General features: G+C 42.7%; 1 protein-coding gene across 3 annotated transcripts in view; it reads left to right on the forward strand.

Annotated features, from left to right (window-relative positions):
- PAPLN (papilin, proteoglycan like sulfated glycoprotein) overlaps nucleotides 1-19,927 on the forward strand; it is a 593,424-nt gene that overhangs the window by 499,933 nt on the left and 73,564 nt on the right. For 2 of the 3 annotated variants that reach the window (XM_086937088.1, XM_086937089.1), the window contains exons 11-16: nucleotides 4,783-4,909; nucleotides 9,651-9,716; nucleotides 10,417-10,624; nucleotides 14,281-14,457; nucleotides 16,305-16,461; nucleotides 18,424-18,513. In XM_086937088.1, coding sequence (XP_086793214.1) covers nucleotides 4,783-4,909; nucleotides 9,651-9,716; nucleotides 10,417-10,624; nucleotides 14,281-14,457; nucleotides 16,305-16,461; nucleotides 18,424-18,513 — 825 coding nt within the window. The remainder of the gene's footprint in view (nucleotides 1-4,782; nucleotides 4,910-9,650; nucleotides 9,717-10,416; nucleotides 10,625-14,280; nucleotides 14,458-16,304; nucleotides 16,462-18,423; nucleotides 18,514-19,927) is intronic. The other variant, XM_086937090.1, reaches the window with a different exon arrangement.

Below are 19,927 nucleotides of genomic sequence, written 5' to 3' on the forward strand. Positions count from 1 at the left end.
CCAGGTTAAGGCTGATTCCATAGAAAGGTTGGAGGGATTCACTGCTATGACATGACATGGTGAGGTAAGAGAAGAATGCAGAATATGGGTTTTTGGTGGAATTACCATGACCAAATGACTGTTGAGCAGAGATACATGAAACAGCTAAGATGGCAGAACATTAAGGGGCACATGCACTATTATTCCATGCAACATTCCGCAGCAAGGCAACCTGCTGCGCTGTGTGGAAGGGAGGGAGCAGCTCCACATTTACACAGACATGGAGCATTTCTGCTCTCCTTGCACTGGCGCACTGTGTCAATGTAGACACCCTTGCACCATGGTGCACAGGTGCATGTGTTACAGGAAGGATTGTTTTTGTGCAGGAAGGGATACCTTCCTGCACAAAAACAATCCATGAAGGCATTGTCTATGTCCTGTGTGTGCTGCAGAATGCAGCTCACAGGGAAAGAGGAAGTAACGAGGAGAATTAAAGGTAGTTCTCCTCATTACGGCTCTTTGGGGTTGGCAAAAACCCAGGTTTACAAGTCCTTGTAAATCTGATTTTACATTAAAATACATGGGAGAATGCATGGGACTGCCCATGCTCCACCCTTGTAATGCCTACTTGATGCAAAGTAACGCAAGGCAGGTCTATTTGTTGTTTTGTGTCACTTTATGTTTGCTAAAGTGGCTTTGCATGGTTTAGAACATCCCAAAGATGACTTGCGTCGGGGCTGCCCCACAAAAATGAAAAAACCCACACACGAAATCATAGTAAATTCTTGGTCCGAATACCGACAGCCTGAAGAATGACAAATACATATATTTGTGATTGGAGGGGAATGTAGGCTTAGACAATGCATATTGTGTTAGTCCATATACCACTTGTTTCAGATTAGATACATTCTAATTATTGGATGGGGGTTGTTGTAAATTTCATGTCTCTGCTCTTAATTTGATGGTTTTTCTCCCTGTTCTTGTGCTTGTCTTGGCCTGGAGCATTGCTATCTCACGGCGTTCTGACTGGATTAGTTGTGTCTCACCATTGCAGACTTGATGGGTCTGATTTTTTGTTTTCAGCACTCCATGGGATTATGTATCTTTCCTTGGCCTCTCCCCCTTTGCATGTCTCTTTTGACATCCCTGTGGCCCCAGCCACCTTGTGCGCTCTTTATTTACTCCCTTCCACTTCTTCACTCATGTGTCACTCCAAAATCACTCCAGTCAGACTCTCTATCCTGCTCCATTTTTTCAAAACTAATTCTGTTTTGATTATTTATCTATTTGTTTTGGAGGGCTCAGCAGTGGCAAAGGGTTCCGTAGCAACTCACGTACTTTTATGTAAGTCCTACTAACAATTTTTTTCTCTTTTATCTTACTGTTCTAAAATGGCAGTCGGCCATGTTGGAACAGTAATTTCCACCAATTGGCAAAGTGTCCACCAGTGCATCAGGATGCATGCTCCCGCTTTAATAATGATGGGTGAAATCCATCTTAGAATGACCTTGCATTAATAAAAATTACATTTCAAGATGGCTGCCCAATCAGCCGCAACTATGCCTCTGTTCATGAAGCATTGCATCTACTCAGCCACTACAAAATCTCAGTGCAGACAAGTTTTGGCAAAGCAAAAAGCTTGGCCTTTTCGAGCTCTGCACTACTGACTTTGGCAAAAAGCTGCACAGTTAAAAAAACATTGACAATTACTCACAAATCGGAATATATAAATAAAAATAATAATAATAGTGGTTCATTTGTAGAGAGCCTGGATACCCCAAAAGGTGTGTCCCCTGCATATGAATGCAGCACTTGTGAATGTTGGCTTATGCGTACAACATGAACCTTGTTGGCAGCCTGCATATTTTAAGCATGTGGTTCATTTATTATCATAAAATATAGATGGAAATATGGCTGACCAGTTGCTTTGGGTAATCTTTCATTTCAGTATTAATGATTGCCTATGTCAATAGTACAATATAGCTACAAAGTAAAGAAAATTCACAAGTTCAAATTACATATAAGGTTTTCCTAGCTGACGTAACAGCTGAAAGAGGCCACTAGAGCCAAAACAGTTTTGAATTTAGAAGAAATCAACACTTTTATCACCTTTCATGCACTTGCAGAGGGCTAGCAGGATGCTGTGCATAGAGTAATGACAGTATCAGAGTGAAATAAGAATATAATTAAGTGGTGGTACAGTCTAGCATAGCAGGAAAAATCAATATATACCAACAATAACATGGACACAATAAAACCTGGCTGTAAAATTGCCTTTTTTTATCACTGTCCTGAAACTACCAGGGTGGAATGTATGGGATTAGATACTGTCACTGACATTGGCTGTTTATTTTGTTTATATCCTACTTCGCCTGCCATGTTGCTTTGTCCACTCAGGACCCAAAGAGTTGTATTTCGCAGGGGAAAACTATGCAGAGTTTACGGCAAAGTATGTGCTATTATTAAATGTGATACAAGAGGGGCGTAGATATGAGGTACCGTTGTATTTTGGTTAGCAAACACATTTAACCCTAAAATGAAACAAATACAATGTCATGGAAGATGAAGCAGTGTCGGTGATGCATCGAATGCTTCCAAGAATACTAAGGCAATAAGCAGGCTTTTTCTTAATGAACACCTACAGTAATGTGCGTATCTTCCAATCATGTAATCGTTCAGTCTTCTTTGATCAAAATAATCTGGGTCTTATTGATGTTCAAACCAGTATCAAATCACAAATGTTGGCGTATGAGTATTAATAGCATTTGTACATTGGAACTTACTTTCATCATGACTATTAGTTTGATACCATATTGAAATAGTACGCTACAATCGCCTAGCCTTCTTAAGCAAGTTGAGTCATATGCTCATTACATATTGAATCACTTGCATTATGAAAGGGTTAAAAAAAGGTTGTAAAAGTATCCATCAGCATTGAATCATGTCATGGACAGAAGTTTGCTCTGATTGAGTGATCATAGCCTCCTTTGTTGCCATTCTCATGATTCTCGGATAAAATTGGTTGTCATCTAAGATGGACAAAACTTTTAAAATAATTGATTTTAATTTTCAAATAGTCAGATAGGAAGATTATTGACCACTGTACAGAGATACCTAGCTCTATTAAGCTGAGGAGGACCATTCCCCATCCTCCCCATTATCTGTGTGGCTTTTTATTTCAGAAATGGAGTGAGAGGATGAGGTCTTGTTATGTGGTTGAGGACCTTTGTGTACAAGCATTTGAGGTTCCTTAATTTTAAATACCATATATGTCAATCACGTGATTATCATAACCCAACAGTATAACAACTCAACAAAACTGATGCTGTCATGACTATCATACTAAGAACAAGCGTGGTAAAATTAATATGAAGTCTGTGATTTTGGCACATGGTCCTACTCTTGGTTTTGGCAATAAATTTACAAACTTGCACCTAGAACCTGTGAATTTGCATCTTAAAAACCTAATTGATTCAGTTGTGAAAATACTGAAGCAAAGTGAAATCGCTCAATTTTAATGGCGTCAACTCCTCTTGTTTCTGTAATGAGACTAAATACAACTAAATGAATATTTTGGCTATCTGTGTGTATCACTTCCTAAAGCCCCACCTGTTTCCTACTGCCCATATCTAGGGAATACAGCACAATGATTTTCATAAGGTTCATAAACTGCACTAGAAAACAGTTTTGACCACCGGTAGTGTCGACCTCACTACACATCTTTGATGGACAAAAATCAGAATTTGCAGTGCCGCAGGAGACAAAAACATGGAAGGACGACATGAGATCTGCAGTCAATATCTATACACCGTAGTTTAGATTTGCCACTATGTAATATTCTCAACAGCTTGCTTCAGACGTATCGCAAAACCCCAGTATGATCTTTATTGGAAAAAAGTAACACTAGTATGAGAACAATAGATATGAAGACATAAATATGCCTGAGTGGCTATTCAGAACACACCACAAGTTCATCCCTTGTGTTTCTGCATTGGCATTCCAAGGCGGTCTCTCTGCGGATTGGCCTGAACAAATTATGCCTGATTTGATGAATAGATGGAAAAATGTGCAACCTTTGCAATATATATTTGATTCCCTTAAGAAACTGGATATTTTTGTTTTTTGCACTGGGCCTTGAAGAGCTTCCCACAGAGGGCTCTCCATGATGAGAGACTTGTTTTTATGGAAGGGTATGAGTTTGAACCATTACTCCGCCATGCCTTTGCCTGAAAGTATGATTGGAAAGCAGTTGTGCTGCAACCAAAATATGTCCTAGGATATGACCTGGAATACAGGATTTAGAGGGTTGCACAAAGTTGACATCTAGTTTGGCCAAGAAAGTTGCAAAAATTATGCACAAGGCTTAGAACAACTAAATAACCCTTGAAATGCTAGATTCCATTTGCAGATTTGAGGACCTATTAGGGAAGATCCAACATACGAACCCCCAGGAGAAAATGTCACCGCAGCCTCATGTGAAAGGGGAGGAGAAATGACAAAGCAATGCAGCCACTTTTAGCTTTGCCAAATATATGAATATTCTGATATATTTCAATTCTTCTGCCTTCAACTTGAGTGATCTATATGGCGACCCAATCATAAAACTCCATTATGTATCTTGAAATGGCTTATTAAAGGATAAAGCACCTTTGTACAATACCTGAATCCCTCTAGGTGTATGTTATCCATCAAATGGACCTATTTTGATATCTGCTGCTGTTGTTCTACTATACATAAGCTTGTGGAAATTCAACTCTACATCAAGGTTAATGCTGCACTCTTTCTTCTTTCTTCCCTCTACAGGTTACCAGTCCCGACTGGTGTTTTGCACGATTGACAACGAGGGATATCCTGATTACATGTGTCAGAATAGCAAACCACCCGAAAATAACAGGACCTGCAGCATGCACTCCTGTCCTGTGACGAAACGGTGAGACATAAGGAGGACGCCATCCACTACCCACACTCTGCATCCAGCAGGGAACCATTTATAAGGGTCTTACATCTCAGACTTCACACAATGGATCAGATTCACAAACTTTAGTTGTAAATTTAACCCTATTGCTTTCCTACTTCATGTGGAGTACATTTCCAACTTCCATGCGATTCACACAGGATTCCACAACTCCTAGGAATGTGTGACTGCCGCGGATTCTCAGGCATAGTTGTGGAGTTATTTTGTGAATTACATGGTATTGAAATTAGTTACCAGGGGGCTGAGTCATCATTATTATTTAACTCAGGGCAGCAAGCCACCTTCCTGCGCTGCCTGAAAGGGAAAGGGCAGGGATGTACCATATTTAACATCATACAGTGCATTCCTGTCCTTTACCCTGCGCTGGTGCACAATGTGATGTCTAGAGTCAACACAGGCAGCCTTTTCCATGGTGCAAGAGTGCCTGTGTTGCAGACAGGATAGTTTTTGTGCCAGCAGGGTCACCTTCCTCTGCGAAAACAATAATCTGAGGCCTTTTTCTCTTTCTACAGAAAGAGGAAAATATGTGGAGAAAAAGATATTTCTCCTTGTGAGCATTTTGACGCCCTCCCAGGTCCACCACTAATGGTAAAGCTGGAACTGTGCCAAAATCCAGATGTGGTGGTGTGAGAACACCCACGCACCACCCATGGAACGCCTCCTTGGGGCAGAGTAACGCAACACTGCGATTTGCGAGGTGGTCTTGCGTGGCTTGTTAAATCTGGCTTAGTAGTTGCATCACACTTGCGTGGCTCAAGGACTCAATAATAAATCTGTTCCCATGTATGTATGTGTACACTTACATGATGTACATTTACTTCTGCATAAATGTACTGAGAAGTACAATTGGTCAAATGGGAAAATATATTTCCTTTGCAACTGCTACAAATGTTTGGGGACATTCCCTCCCCATCTGCTCTCCAAATACAAATGTACTCCTTCACTTGACAGAATAAATCACAGACCATGTCCCGGATGGGATGTGCTTATAAAGATTTATGAATGCCCCAATACCTCACACATTTAAAAGTGTTCACCAACTTTCCAAGAATTCCCTGCTCTGGAACGCCCACTACCTACTCCTACTTTCTGATGTAACATTATATATGAAAAGCCATTTGCGCATTTAAGTCCAGCTTACATGCATATAAAGTTGAGCGAATAGGGCCTAGTTTGAGGAGTCTGCTTCTTCTAGATCCGTGATTATCAGAACCTGCGGGTCACTGTTAGGAAAACCTTTCACAGCAATTGAATCTTCGATGAAACTTTCTAAGCTTAGGTGGTTAAGGTATACTAAGATATATGGGCTGTACACTGGATGGTATGGTTCCTCATATGAAGCAGCACATACATATTTTTAAATTAGAATATTTCGAAAGCATATAAAGTAAGATTCCACGTAGCACGCTACTGGCCCAGAACACGCGCTCTTCATGTATACCCCCACCACACAATTGCTTGGAAACAGCGACTTTTAAAAGTAGTGGGGCACGTGCAGCACATAAAAGTAAAGTAATTTTTTAAGGTACGTATAAGCTTACATTAGTATTGCAGAGGTGATCGGGGCATATTCTATATACAGGTACTTTTTATTTATATAGAATGTGTACCGATCACCTTTGCCATACAAATGTAACTTTAATTAAAATAAATAAACATAAAGAAAAATATCCTTATCTTGATGGGCTGATCCTCGAACTCGCGCTGCCAGGCAAAGATATGCATGCTGGGTAATAGCATCCCAGCCAATCCAGGCACTGCTGTCATGTTGCTTTTAATACCAAACAGCATAAGAGTAGTGCTAGGATTGGCGGGTCAGGGAAACACACCGCTCCATCTGAGACTGATGGGGCTTTGTTATAGTTCTTCCAGCTCCCACGTAGTGTTAATAATGGAAGCCAGAACTGTGCATGTCAGGCTGGCCGCAGCAAAAACACTGCCATTCAGACACGCGTAGTTCATTAACACAGCCTCAGTCAATCATCGCCACGTTGCTTCATAGCGCGGCCCCTATCCCCTACAGAACAAAACGCACCAGAAATGAAGTCTGTCTGGGTAGTAGTGGCTCGCAGTAGGAGATCAACGCCCCCACGCCCCTATGGATGAGCTGCCCCTACTGGGAAATATTTCCACAATTTACATTTATACCCAGACCCAATCCCTTCTAAAACTGGGAACAGCCAATATTTTGAAAATGTTGTTAAAACTCTATAAAAACAATGACATCTACCTGTAATTGAAACCACGCTACGTCTTGATACATACTCCCCACAAACACTGTCCCTATCCAGGTGTAATTATCCATCAACTTTCTGTCAAATCTATTTGGGCCAGATGTACTAAAAGACTGGTCACAAAATATGGTCACTAATTATACGCCGACTTTTGCAACAATTCTTTAATGTTGTGATCTGATCTATCTACCATTAGGTTGCATCACAAAATCTTCAGTCACAGGGGTAGCAGCACAACCTGCCTAATGGACATTAATTGAGCCGGCCTCTATTTGTGACCTCCTTTGTTTGCGTACAACCACAGAAATGGTGGCCTGCAAGAAATAGCGGACCACCATCTTTGTTTTTGCATTCCTAAGCAGAAAAAAACAGCCCATGTTCTTTAAAGGAACTAGTGCAACTTTTTAAAAAAGATTAAGGGCCATATGTATCAAGCCAAATTGACTTGGCAAATGCCGAAATTCGCAGAATTTCGGCGTTTGCGAATGCAATTTGGACAAATGGTATGTATCACGGAAATCTGCTTTAAAAATAAGGAATCGCAAAATTTGCGATTCCTTATTTTGCGATTGCATTTAAGGAATCGCAAATTTTGCGATTCCTTAAATGCAATCTAAGAAGCCAAAACAATTCGCAAATTGGCCTTAAGGAATCGCAAATTACCACCGACTTCTAGTTGGTGGTAAGTTGCAAATTCCTTTAAAAATGCATATTTTTGCATTTTTCAAAGTGTCATGTGATGCACATACATGCCCTTAGGGCATGTATGTGCGCCACATGTGCACCCATGCATATTTCAGGGGTGCAACAGGGTGTCCTTTGGACACCCCTGCACCCTTGAAATTATTCTCAATTTGCGATTAGCAAATTGCGAATCGCAAATTGCGAATTATTTCCCATTCCTTCCTATGGGCCTGCTGGCCCATAGGAAGGAATTCGCAATTCGCAATTCGCAATTTGCTAATCGCAATTAAGGAATTCTAAGGAATCGCAAAAAAAATGTGATTTTGTACATACATACCCATTTGCGATTCTCAAATAGCGATTCCTTAAAAATCACTATTTGAGAATCGCAAATGGGTATCTTGATACATATGGCCCTTAATTTGGGAATGCATAAGGGGAGCAGGAAGTTGCCACCTGGACCACTGCCTGCTTCCCGCAAGGTCACCTGACAGGATTCACAAGTGGAAAGTGTCCTATTTGCAAATCATTTACCACCTCGTTTGAGGTGTCATTAACGTATTAATGGTTTATGACTGAAATTGCAGTCCATATCCATTGATTATTAACATTGTGACTCATGCCACCTCTTAATTATGATTTAGTGCATGTCGCAAATCCCATTTTGCGAGTTGGAAAGCTTTTTCTCACTTGTACAATTGATTTAAGAAATAGTAATATGCCATTTTTGTCCCACAGTTCATGTGATTTTGGAAGTTGCAGGATTTGTGATCTCAAAATGGTTTTGTACTTCTGGCCCCATGCTACCTTTGTTGCTCATACTGTTCTTTTGAAGTCAACAATATGTGCTCCAAATACAACTTAAGAGTGTTTCAACACAGTACAGACTCCAATCATTTATGATAGCTCTTTGTCTGCTCACTCAATTTGTTTTAATTAGAGGAGTTTCAAACATGAAAGTAAGGCCGAGGGTCAATAACCCTGCAAAGACGCTGACGGAGGTCAGCGACCTGCAGCTATGTGTGGAAATGTATTAGTAGTAACTTTACACTCGTAATTACTGTAGTAGGAGGCTCTGCCTGGGGGCAGAAACATCTAAGTCAACAGTTTGGTGTAAATCTGCACTCGGTAATGGAGAATAGCAAAAAGTGTAAATTTACACCTAGGTGTAATTGTAGATTTACACATGAGTACATTTACACATGTAAATGTACCTTTATGAATAGGTCATGTTTAAATATAGAACATTTTGTTTATTTAGTGTTCTTTTAGAGTTGAGAATTGTATTTGGAGGGGAGCTCCATTTTTAGTTTAAACAATATGGGGCCGATTCACAGAACTAACTTAAGACAAAATCCTAAACTTAATACTTTTGGTATTCACAGAAGTTAGGATTTTGTCTTAAGTTCGTCTTAAGACAAACTTAAGACAGACTTAAGACAAAATCCTAACTTAAGTCTGTCTTAAGTTTGTCTTAAGACAAACTTAAGACAAAATCCTAACTTGTTTGAATACCAAAAGTAGTAAGTTTAGGATTTTGTCTTAAGTTAGTTCTGTGAATCGGGCCCCAAATTTCTCAATCATGGTCTGCACGCCCCCACAGGCAAAATCTCTGTATTAGTTGGAAATACCTAGCAATTGTGAATAGTCTCTTGCACGTGACAATGGTGTTTTAGAAGGGTGGGTGGTATTTCTCCCAACCCCATTCAACCCAAGAAACGTAATGTGTTAACTTAACTAAATACCTGTGTAACACAAGTGTTTGTTCTGTGCAAAAGGATGTCTTACATACATCAGCCGGCATTGTGGAGCCGCAGTGGAGGTTGGACCACAAAAATGAACAGGTAACCAGGAAAGCAGAAAAAACAGAAAATGCTTTATTTCTGCTCATCATCTGTACATTGTACCTCTTCTCTTTTTCGACAAAAATGCTGCACAAAATACAATATCTTGCTGGTGAACCAATCAGGTGCTTCCTTTGGTGGCATTTTCTTGCCATGTGTTCTTGCCTACGGGTTGTGTTCTGCTTCCGCTTGCCCAAGGAGAGCTTTGGTGATGCTGCTGAGCACTGCAGAATGGGGCTTGCTGGAGCATAGTTGGCTTGGTGCAGTTTAGACTGGTGGCCAGAGGCACATCTGCCATGCCTCGTTGTTGAGTTTGTGGTGTGTTGGGGCTGTAGCTCATGACTGGGACAAAGCAGGCTGGTTTTAAAGAGGTTTCTCAACTTCGTTTTTAGGATACACCAGTTCACTTAGTAAAAATCAATATATATAATTAAACATTGAAATCTGAATAAGGAGGGTGGACCTGCTAGCGGGCACTCGCTCTACCTGGCATACCATATGCTCTGGGCATGGCATGTGACAAAAATGGAAATGTGCCACTGGTATGTCTCCAAATTAATAGATTTTTTAATAGACCACCATTCTAAAATGCATAACTATACTCTGCTCTGTCCCAGTATGTGAAATGGCAGCCCTCTTACCGGTTAATGTCATTAGCTGTGCCAGTTCATTGCCTCTGTGCTCCCTGTGTTACCAACAGCTGGAAGGTCAGTGAGTGGGGGCCTTGCTCCGCCACATGTGGAGGTGGAACGCAGTCGCGCTCAGTGTACTGCGTCTCGTACGATGGAAGAAGTGCTCAAACGGTGGTGAGTGATGCTGAGTGCGCTGCCTTCTCTGAGAAACCCCACAGCCAGCAAGCTTGCAGTCTACGATCCTGTGCAACGTGGAGCATTGGTCCATGGTCAGAGGTGAGTGCACACTCCATAAGTATTTGTCTGTGCCACCTGAGTCTCCTGCGCTGCCATCTAGGCCTAGTATTGCATGTTAAATAGAGCCCTCTGTGCTAAGCATTTTCTATAACACAGAATGTACTTAGCATGTTCAAGGTTGACCTTTTAGATGGTGTTGTTCAATTTGAGCTCGGTCGGTGAGATACCGAAGCCCTGATTTACTTTAGGAACAGGAGCTAAGCATACTTTCAGAATAGGCGGCTTAGGGCACCTTCCTAGGTACAACACACACTGTCATCCAGTGGGTGTATTGATTAGGTTACAATACATTTCAAAGCTGCCACAAGCCCCACCAACAGAGGCTGATCCCTCAAAGCAACATTGGTACTTGGGTTAGAGTCCCATGAGAAGTGCAACTCTTGGCAATAATGTTTGCAAGAGAACAAGAGGACCTTGTGTATTTGTTTGATGTGCACTTGTTTCTGTATTTCTGTGTATTGTATTGAGGTCCACATCATAGAAATTGATTAGCTCGTGGTCCCTGGGCTTCCAGTAGTGCTTCAGTCAGGGTCCAGTGAAGTCATAAGGTTATGACATGCCGGACTAGGATGTATAGACTTCTTTACTGTTGTACCCTCGACTTGTGCCCTGGTTAACTTTCAAAGCTTTGTGCTCTTTGACTGTCTACAGAACCATCCAAAGTACTGAAAGCTCATACATTAACATTGGTCTCTTATTTCCTACCTATATGGGAAGTTTTGCCAAAACTAGAATAGATAACCAATTTAGCTTGTGAACTGTAGAATGGAGCTGTGATCCTAAAGTTATTTTTACTATCACTGGAGTGGTTACGGCTATGCTCATTCTTGGTCACTCTTTTAATTAGGCACTTACCCTGTATTGACTCATCATTGTCCCATTATTTTATTATATTAATAAGCCTGGTCAGCCCCCATTCAGAAAATAGTATAAGATCAAAGAAGAATAGGGCAGAAGGGATATAGGGAAAATAGAGAAACCACTGTCAACTGAAATATTAATTTAACTCTCCAATAGTGTTGCTTCTCTTAAGTCTTTCCTCCAATTAACCGACTACCCATCTCAGCCCATCTGAGGGAGGGAGTCTTTATTTGACTAATTCTCTGGGGTGTTTTGCCCTCCTTACCTTCTATAGCCTTTTTTTGTTTCTGAACCTTTTTTCACCCACTTTATTAGGATGACATCTACTTCCAGTTTCCCTGCAATTCAGATTACTTCCTCAATTTCCCAGAATCCCTGGCCCCCTGTTTTTCTCACTGACATAAGGATGTAATTCAGTTCAGAGACGCCTGTATTCACACTCCTCAATATTTGCAGTGGGGTGCATGGCTGCTCAGCATCTGAGCTCACACTGCCTGTATCTTATATGTGCTCCTATTAATTTTTAAACCTGGTTTTGTGGGCTCAGTGTCCAAGCCCTCCTCTACTTTCCCTGTAGATCCTGCTCCAATTTAGGAAATAGTTTGAGACTCACCTCTTTAAAGAACACTGCATCATAATGCCTTAACTGTCCACAACTCAACTTTCTCTTGTATTACCCGCTGACTTTAAGCTTGTCTTTGACCATGTACAGCACTCCATTGCTTTTTGGCTAGCTGCACGATATAGAAATACCATACACTTACAGAAGTTATTCATCCTGTTGAGAGATCCAGTGTCAAGATGTGGTTGAAATAAATGAATCACCTGAAAAATGTGATTAATGGATTTCTCATCATGGGGACATTTCTCCCATATCCAGGTGCCATGTGGCAACGCCACTCTTAAGATTGCACTTACCAAGGGTCAGTGTTGCTAGAAGTCTTATTTAGGAGATGCCTCTGCAAGTTCTGGATATTGACATCCCAGCCTGTACTGATCATATACTCTAACTGCACTCCTGATGCAGGAAGTGTCACGGGCTGGGAACCTGTCGCTTCCTGTGTGGATGGTTTGTGTGATACCTGAGGATGTATGGATGGGCCTCCTTCCCTCTGCTGCTAGTGCGCCTGAATTATGCAGTACCTCATTCAAGTGTCTGACCGTCTTCAGGCTCTCCGCCTTTTCTTGACCCTCAATGGCCCACTTTTTCTTTTTCTTCCTAATGGGGGCAACTTAATAGCCCTACTCTCAGGGATCTGGCCACAATAAAGCAGGCCAAAGGCCCACACATCTTACTCAGAGATGTTTTAAGGAATGGGAAAAGTGGGCTGTAGCCCAGGGGCCCAGCCTTTCAGGGCCCCCCTTGACAGAGCCAGCTTTGTTCTGCAGAGAGTCTTGCCCTGACGACCTTAAAACATTCATAAACCGATTGTTTTAAATAGAATTTCTCTTTCATTTATTTTTATTGTGTGTGATGTGTGAGACTCATTTACATACATTTAGCAGAGAAATGTTGTGTTTTTGTGTCGTGCAATATCCATAAATTACTTTTTTCTTTTAGATCAAAACAGAATCTCACATATGAGAAAGGGGAGGGTGTCACAGAGATTATTTGCAGTAATACTAGTGAGCTGCTGCTGTGGTGCAATATACAAAACACGTCCGTATCCCTGAATATTAGATTTAACACATTTAGAATTTGGACAAGTGTGCCCATGCACTGTCAGTGACCAGGCAAAAGAGGGCATGAAAGAGCTGAAACTGGATCATAAATTCAAAGCAGTTCTGAACAGGGGCCCCCAAAATGCGTTTGGACCAGGGCCCCCACAATCCTTAAAATGTCCCATCTTGCACAGCCAGGGAATATTTACAAGGACCCTTATTCGTCCCAATTGACCCTTGCTTCCAGTTGATTCTCTCCACCTCAAGTTCAGTTTTCCTCTTGGAATCACCCATTGGTCGGCTGTAACCTTGCTCACTTCTTCCAGCACAGCCCTCTTGATGAAGTCCTGCATGCAGCTACCATAGTCTGCTGGTCTTCCACTCTGGGGCCTATTCCGATGTCGGACGGACTCAGGTCCGTCCGACATCGGTCAGGAGCTGTAACCGGCCGACCTGCTGTCGTCGGTTACGGCCCTGCATGTACGATGCGACGGAACCCTGTTGGGTCGCATTCGTATGCTTCACAGTGGAAGCATGCATTCCGAGCGGAATGCATGCCTGCAATGTGTAAAGCAGGGGTGCAGTTCATCCCTGCACCAGGCAGCCGGCACCCCAAGGTGCCTGCCACCAGGTGCAGGGATCAACAGAGGGGCACCATAGGTGCCCCCAGGCCGCCATTTGGGGGCCTCACACCCATGGGGGCCCTGCTGGGGGCCCTCAGAGACAGTTTCCGACTGCCTTTTTTATGCCAGAATCACCGGCACGAAAAGGCAGTGAAAAACTGCCATCGTACTCCCTCGGTCATAACGAGGCGACCGTGGGTGTACTGGAGGATTTCTGGATGGCAGATGGGCTCTCCGAGCCCGTCGTAAGCCATCCGGAAATCCGAGTCAGATTCCATTCCGACCGAGCTCATCAGAATGGCTCGGTCGTAAAGGATTCCGGCCGGCACATACCGATGGGGTCGGAAGGGCTCCGAACATGGTTGGGAGCCCTTCTGACCAGAATCGGAATCGGCCCCTCTGTGTGTTCTTTTAAATTGCCAGGGTAATTATAACCACTAGTAAAGAAAATAAGGGCTGTTCTTAAAACTATTGGGACATTTGTTTCAGTGCTCTGCAAGTTGTGGGGAAGGAGTTCAAGAACGGACCGTCAGCTGCAGAACAGAGACTGGCACTCCCATACAGGACTTTGCATGCTTCCTGGCAGCAAAGCCTGCAGACAGACAGCCCTGTGTCGGGGAGAACTGCATCCAGGAAATTGCCTGGCATATTGGAGAATGGGGTTTGGTAAGTATGACAACAGGTCTATATTGCACATATCAGGGCATGCGAAAAGTCCTCTCTAGTTACTAAGAAGCAGTAGAATGCATGGCACTTTTGTATTGTTGCAGCATTTTAGGCGCATCGTCACTCCAACGACCCCCTAACTTAGAAACCATCAGCACATCCCACTGCACTGAATGCAATACATCTACGTAAAACCACATTGTCACTGGTACGGTTTGGCTTAGGGTGTTTGGTTTTTGGTTAGGGGTTGGGTTAAGCTAAAGTTTAGTTCTCAGTTTGTGGATACATTAAGAATTAGGTTTATGATTCAATTAAGGTTGAGTTACACTCAATATCTAGGGGGAGTTTTAGGTTCCATGTTATATTTATGGTTAGGGCTAGGCTTAGGAATAGCTTTTATGTTAGGATGAGTGTTGAGGTTTGTTTTGGTTAAGAAGTAGGCTTAGGTTTAAAATACTATTTAGCATTGGGTTTTAATTTAGGATTAGCCTTATGTTTAGGTTTATAATTAGGCATAGTGTGAGGCTAAGGCATGGAGTAATTATTAGGGTTAGGTTGCTATGCTTAGGGTAAAGTAAGGGATATGGTTGTGAAGGGCTCTGTTAGGTTTAGAGATGATGAAGATTTATAGATGATGTCGTGACTAATTGCATTATATACACACCCTGTCCATATAAAGGTAGTTTATGTAGCGGCGTCTATATAGCGGCAGGTCAAGGTATTGATGGTTCCTATAGTAACAGATAACCAGCAGATGTTGCCAGTGGGTCTTGGTGGATTGCTCTCTTTTTTATTATGAAGTTCTTTAGTGGTGTTGGGGTACTAGTGTCCTACACTCCATGCCCAGTTTTAATTCCAAGTGTCACTCTGCCATGTAAAATCCATACTGGTTTACCACACTGGTTTTTAACCTATTTAGTGGATCCCTCACTTAAAAGGAGCTTAGAAAGTGCCTTCTTACCTCCAGGTTGAAGGCCCGCTCTCCATCAAACTGGGGTTTTGAATAGCGTGGGGTTGTCTAATGATGAAGCATTACACATGGTGAAAACCCTTAACCTTTCGTGTATGTGTCGAAAAACTGTGAGACAGACAGTACAAAGCTAGTAAATTAGCCCCGGGTAGAGTTCGCCAGTGAAGCAGGACGTATTCGTAGGACAGACACATCACCATCGATTGCCACAGCAATTGCAACATTTTTGGGGTGGTCATGGGCCATAAGAATAAGGTCCCTATGCCTTGTAATGGCTAGTTAAGGTAGTGATGTACTGTATATAACCCAGCTATTAGAGATCCAGCCAATTTAACAGAGAGTCTGCTCATTTTAAACATGTTCTGCAATTTGTAAAACAAGAATTCGCTTTGTTTGTTTTAAACTAAGTTTTAATACCGAAATTTTTATGGATTTATATAGATTAATAGATCTTTCTTTTATATGGTGTTTTGATTTGACCGCTCAGGCTTTATTTTACACTGTTGTAGATGTTTTATTGCTATTATTTATGTCTTATTTGTCTTTTAATGTGATTTTATGACATAACCTGTCGAATAAAGCTTGTTTGGATTGGAGTTCTCCAGGTGCTGTCCCACAGTTAACTCAGGCGGCCTTTGGTGAAGATAATGGTGTTGGAGGCTGGTCCGCACTCGAGGCCCCACACCTCTAGTTCCCTACATCAGATAGACTTTGGGGTGGTTTGTGTTATGGTAGACATATATGTAGCTTTCATGCACCTTGAACAAAATCTTTTTGGCTGACCTGATGCAGTTCACCAGTGGTTTACTATATGTCGCAACCATGACTTAAAACTGCCTGTATGTTGTGGTTGACTGTGGGATCCTTTGCATTTCAGTGTTCGAAGAGCTGTAATTCAGGTATCAGGAAGCGCCAGGTGATCTGCGCTGATAGTGACCGCAATTTCTACAACCCCGAGAGATGCGAGGTCCAGGAGCCGCAGATTCCCTCCATGATCGAGAGTTGTAATACCCAGCCCTGCTACCAGCGCCAGAGTAAGTCCTCACGAGCGGTTGTTTGGAAGGACGCGTGCAAGGGTTATTGCGATGTCTGCATTAGATCCAATATTGATTGAGAGTTGTGGAATCCTGCTGTTCATATTTATTGGCTTATATGACTGAGTCCGAAAAGATGGAGCCATTTACCCAACATGTAAGATAAGTTTGCACATGCTTGGAAGTTTTGAGTTGTTTGGCGATTCACAAAGGTACGTTCACATGAGGTTTTTGAGTATGTGATACATGAGTGATCTGTATACGTCCATTCATGGTGTTCATGAATTTCTGTTTATTGGGCATATTTTTATCCCTTAGAAATACTTGCAAAGTGCTCTTGAAAGCTAAGTAGTAGTAGTAGCGAAGGGTGAATATATTGAGGTTGCAATAGTCATATTCTAGATCCTACATGTCCATTTACGTGTCCCTATACAGATAAAATGCACACACCAAAAATATTATGTATGGGTGGAGGTGCTCCCATTATCTATATAGTTCCTGAAGATATTATGGATCAAATTTACATAGAATTCTTGCAACGCATCGTAGAGAAGCAATCATAATTGCTGCGTTGTGTGAAAGGGAGAGAGCCGAACCGCACGGATCTACTAAGACATGGCACTGTTTCCCCCTCTATCTCTGTTGATGCATTTGGGGCTTCTTTGTGCCAACACACACACATCACACAAGGGTTTGCGCATGATATCAAGCATAGGTCTTGTACTGGAAGGTGACCCTTCCAGGGCAAAATGCCATGCTTTGAGAAATGTTAACACTTTACTTTAGATTTATATGTGTTCTGTACATTACAGCACACATGCAAAGTTAGAAACGTCTTGAGAAAAGAAAGCTTTCTCTAAGGTTACGTCTGCCTCTAGGAGGTATATATTTGGCTCAAATCCCTGTTTACCTTTTTTAGTGGCTAGGGATTTGCGTCAAAACCCATGGGAGGTGGCCATCAGGGCACGGTTCCACCTGATATAGCTTAAAATCCTGCACAGAGTCCCTATAGCACGGGATAGGTTACAAAAGATGGGGAGGATCCCGCCTACCCACCTGTCTACGCTGCAAAATTCCTCTTGGCTCATTTTATCATACAAAATGGGAGTGTCTAGATATTCAGGAACATTGGTTGATTACATTGAAAGAATGGGAGATGTACTAGAAGAGGAAATGTCACCTAACCCCCTAATGGGTGCTCTTGGGAATACTGGGGATGTAGACATTCCCCGTAGGAAGTTACTGTACTATTTATTGGGCTTAGTAGTAGCCAAGAGGGATGTGTCATAGGTATGGGGGTGCAAGAGGTCCCTGTGAAAGATCAGTGCATTGCAGAGACGGACACATGGGGCAGATGGAGGGAGTTTTATGGACTGGGAATGGACAGCATACAGCAGAAAATGAACGGAGTGCGGAGTGCCGCCCCCCAGCCCTAGCGGGGATGGATCGGCGTACAGTGGTATTCCTCTATCTCGGGTGCCACCTCTTGACCCTCCTCCACTTGCCTCCTGGCCACTTGTAAATTGCACTGTGCCGACCCCTCTGTACAAGGCGCTGTGTTCCAATGCAGATTTTTCACGGGTTTCTCTTGGTGTAATGTGGGTATGCCGGTTTTGTTCGTCTATGAATGAAAGGCTAATAAATAGATTTTTATAAATGTACCTAGTCATGTGATGACCCCTATTAGAAATGAAAGCTCCTAGTTCAACAGCCAAAAGTTTCCATTTTTGACCACCTCGCCTTTTGAGATGGATCAAATAATCTCTGATTCCAACACGATTCGGCGTAACAGCGCACTCACTTCCCTCTCACTCCACCAATATCAAAGGAGGACCTCTACAGCTCCGCTCTGCATTGACCATGAATGCCCCTACCTATGAACTAACATCATAATGTCCTTTACACATGTTCCTGTCTATACGACCTTGGGCAGAGAATGACTGCCATGCTTTGTCTTTACAGGTGTGCCCAGTATGCAAGATACCCACGGGTATGCCAACACCGAGCAGTTCTCGCTTACTCGCTACAGACCCGAGGACCCCGCGTCAAAAGGTTATTGACAGATGATAACTGCATTATTCTTTCTATTGGAAGTTATTCTCTTTTGTGCCTTCAGTTCATTTCATCTTTGCAAAAGGACATTAAGGCTTCAGCACAGTGGTGTCAGGGTTAGGACAGGAGACTAGGACAGTAGCAGAAAAGTAACCAGGGGCCCTGTTTACTTTCTGTAACTTCCACTGTTTGCTCTTTCCCATAGCCTCACAGAAGCAGATAGCAGTGCAGGGGATGTGACGTCAATGGAAGGGCAAACTGTCAATGATACCCTTATGCTACTCCTCACCTTGCAATGAACCAATGCCCATGACTTGCAGCTTCTCTCATTGTACTCAACTTTCACTTTACTCGCCTTCTGATTGGTTACCTGGTCTAGATGTGTTGGCTTGGAGGACTACGCTTTCGCCTTTTGCTGCATTGCAGCACCACTGTTTATCTCTTCAAAACCAAACATCCACAAATTGTTCCTGCCTCCCACCCTCCCTGGCGAGGGAGTTCCTGCTCTGGGATGTGTGTTTCCAGCATCCCTCTGGGGATTCGGTGCCGCTGCCCACCCTCCTCATTTACTAACTGACGTACACCTTCTCCTTGCTTAATGAAACCCCTCCCAGTTTTCTGTGTATCTGGATTTAAATACATCCGCAGACCCAACTCCAGACCCTGAAATATTGCTATTGGTTAAATACCTGTCAACATGTAAAAAAAATACCAAGTGGCAGCCTAGAAACAGTGCTGGAGACCTTTCTAGCATGTAACTCACCAAGCGATTTGCATATAACCATCTTGCGGCCGCCTTCTGGAACTCCCTCCCTCTTCACCTTAAAACGTGTGGAAACATTCTTAGCTTCAGACACGCCCTCAAAACATGGCTCTTTTCCCAAGCGTTCTGTTGAGCTCCTCTATGCTTCCTCTGTTTGATGCGTTGTGTCCCTGTCTATAGCGCCATGAAGCCCCCGGGCGAACGAGCGCTCTACAAATACATTTCAATATCAATATCAATATCAATATATGAGTCCTCATTACAATATTTTGACGCATGGCAGCACAGCGAGCCTTCCTGCTGCGCTGCCGTGCATCAAAATAAAAGGGCAGGAATGTGCTGTATCTACACGATGCGGCGCATTCCTGTCCTTCTGCCCTGCTCCCGCGCACAAACAGCAGCCGCGCGCCAGCGCAGACACCCTGCGTCATTTTGCAAGGGTGCCTGCACTGAGGGGGTGATTGTGTATGTGCAGGAAGGGACACCGTCCTGCACAAAAACAATAATCAAAGGCATTTTCTTCTTTCTATGCAGCACCCATAGAGAAAACGAGGAGAAATGTAAGTATTTCTCCTCATTGTACCTCCTTACGCCTCTCCTAGGAAGACATAGGATTTTGACGCATTTCCAGTTTTACAAACTGTTGTAAAT

Source organism: Lissotriton vulgaris, chromosome 9 (assembly GCF_964263255.1).
Source record: "Lissotriton vulgaris chromosome 9, aLisVul1.2, whole genome shotgun sequence".
NCBI lineage: Eukaryota > Metazoa > Chordata > Amphibia > Caudata > Salamandridae > Lissotriton > Lissotriton vulgaris.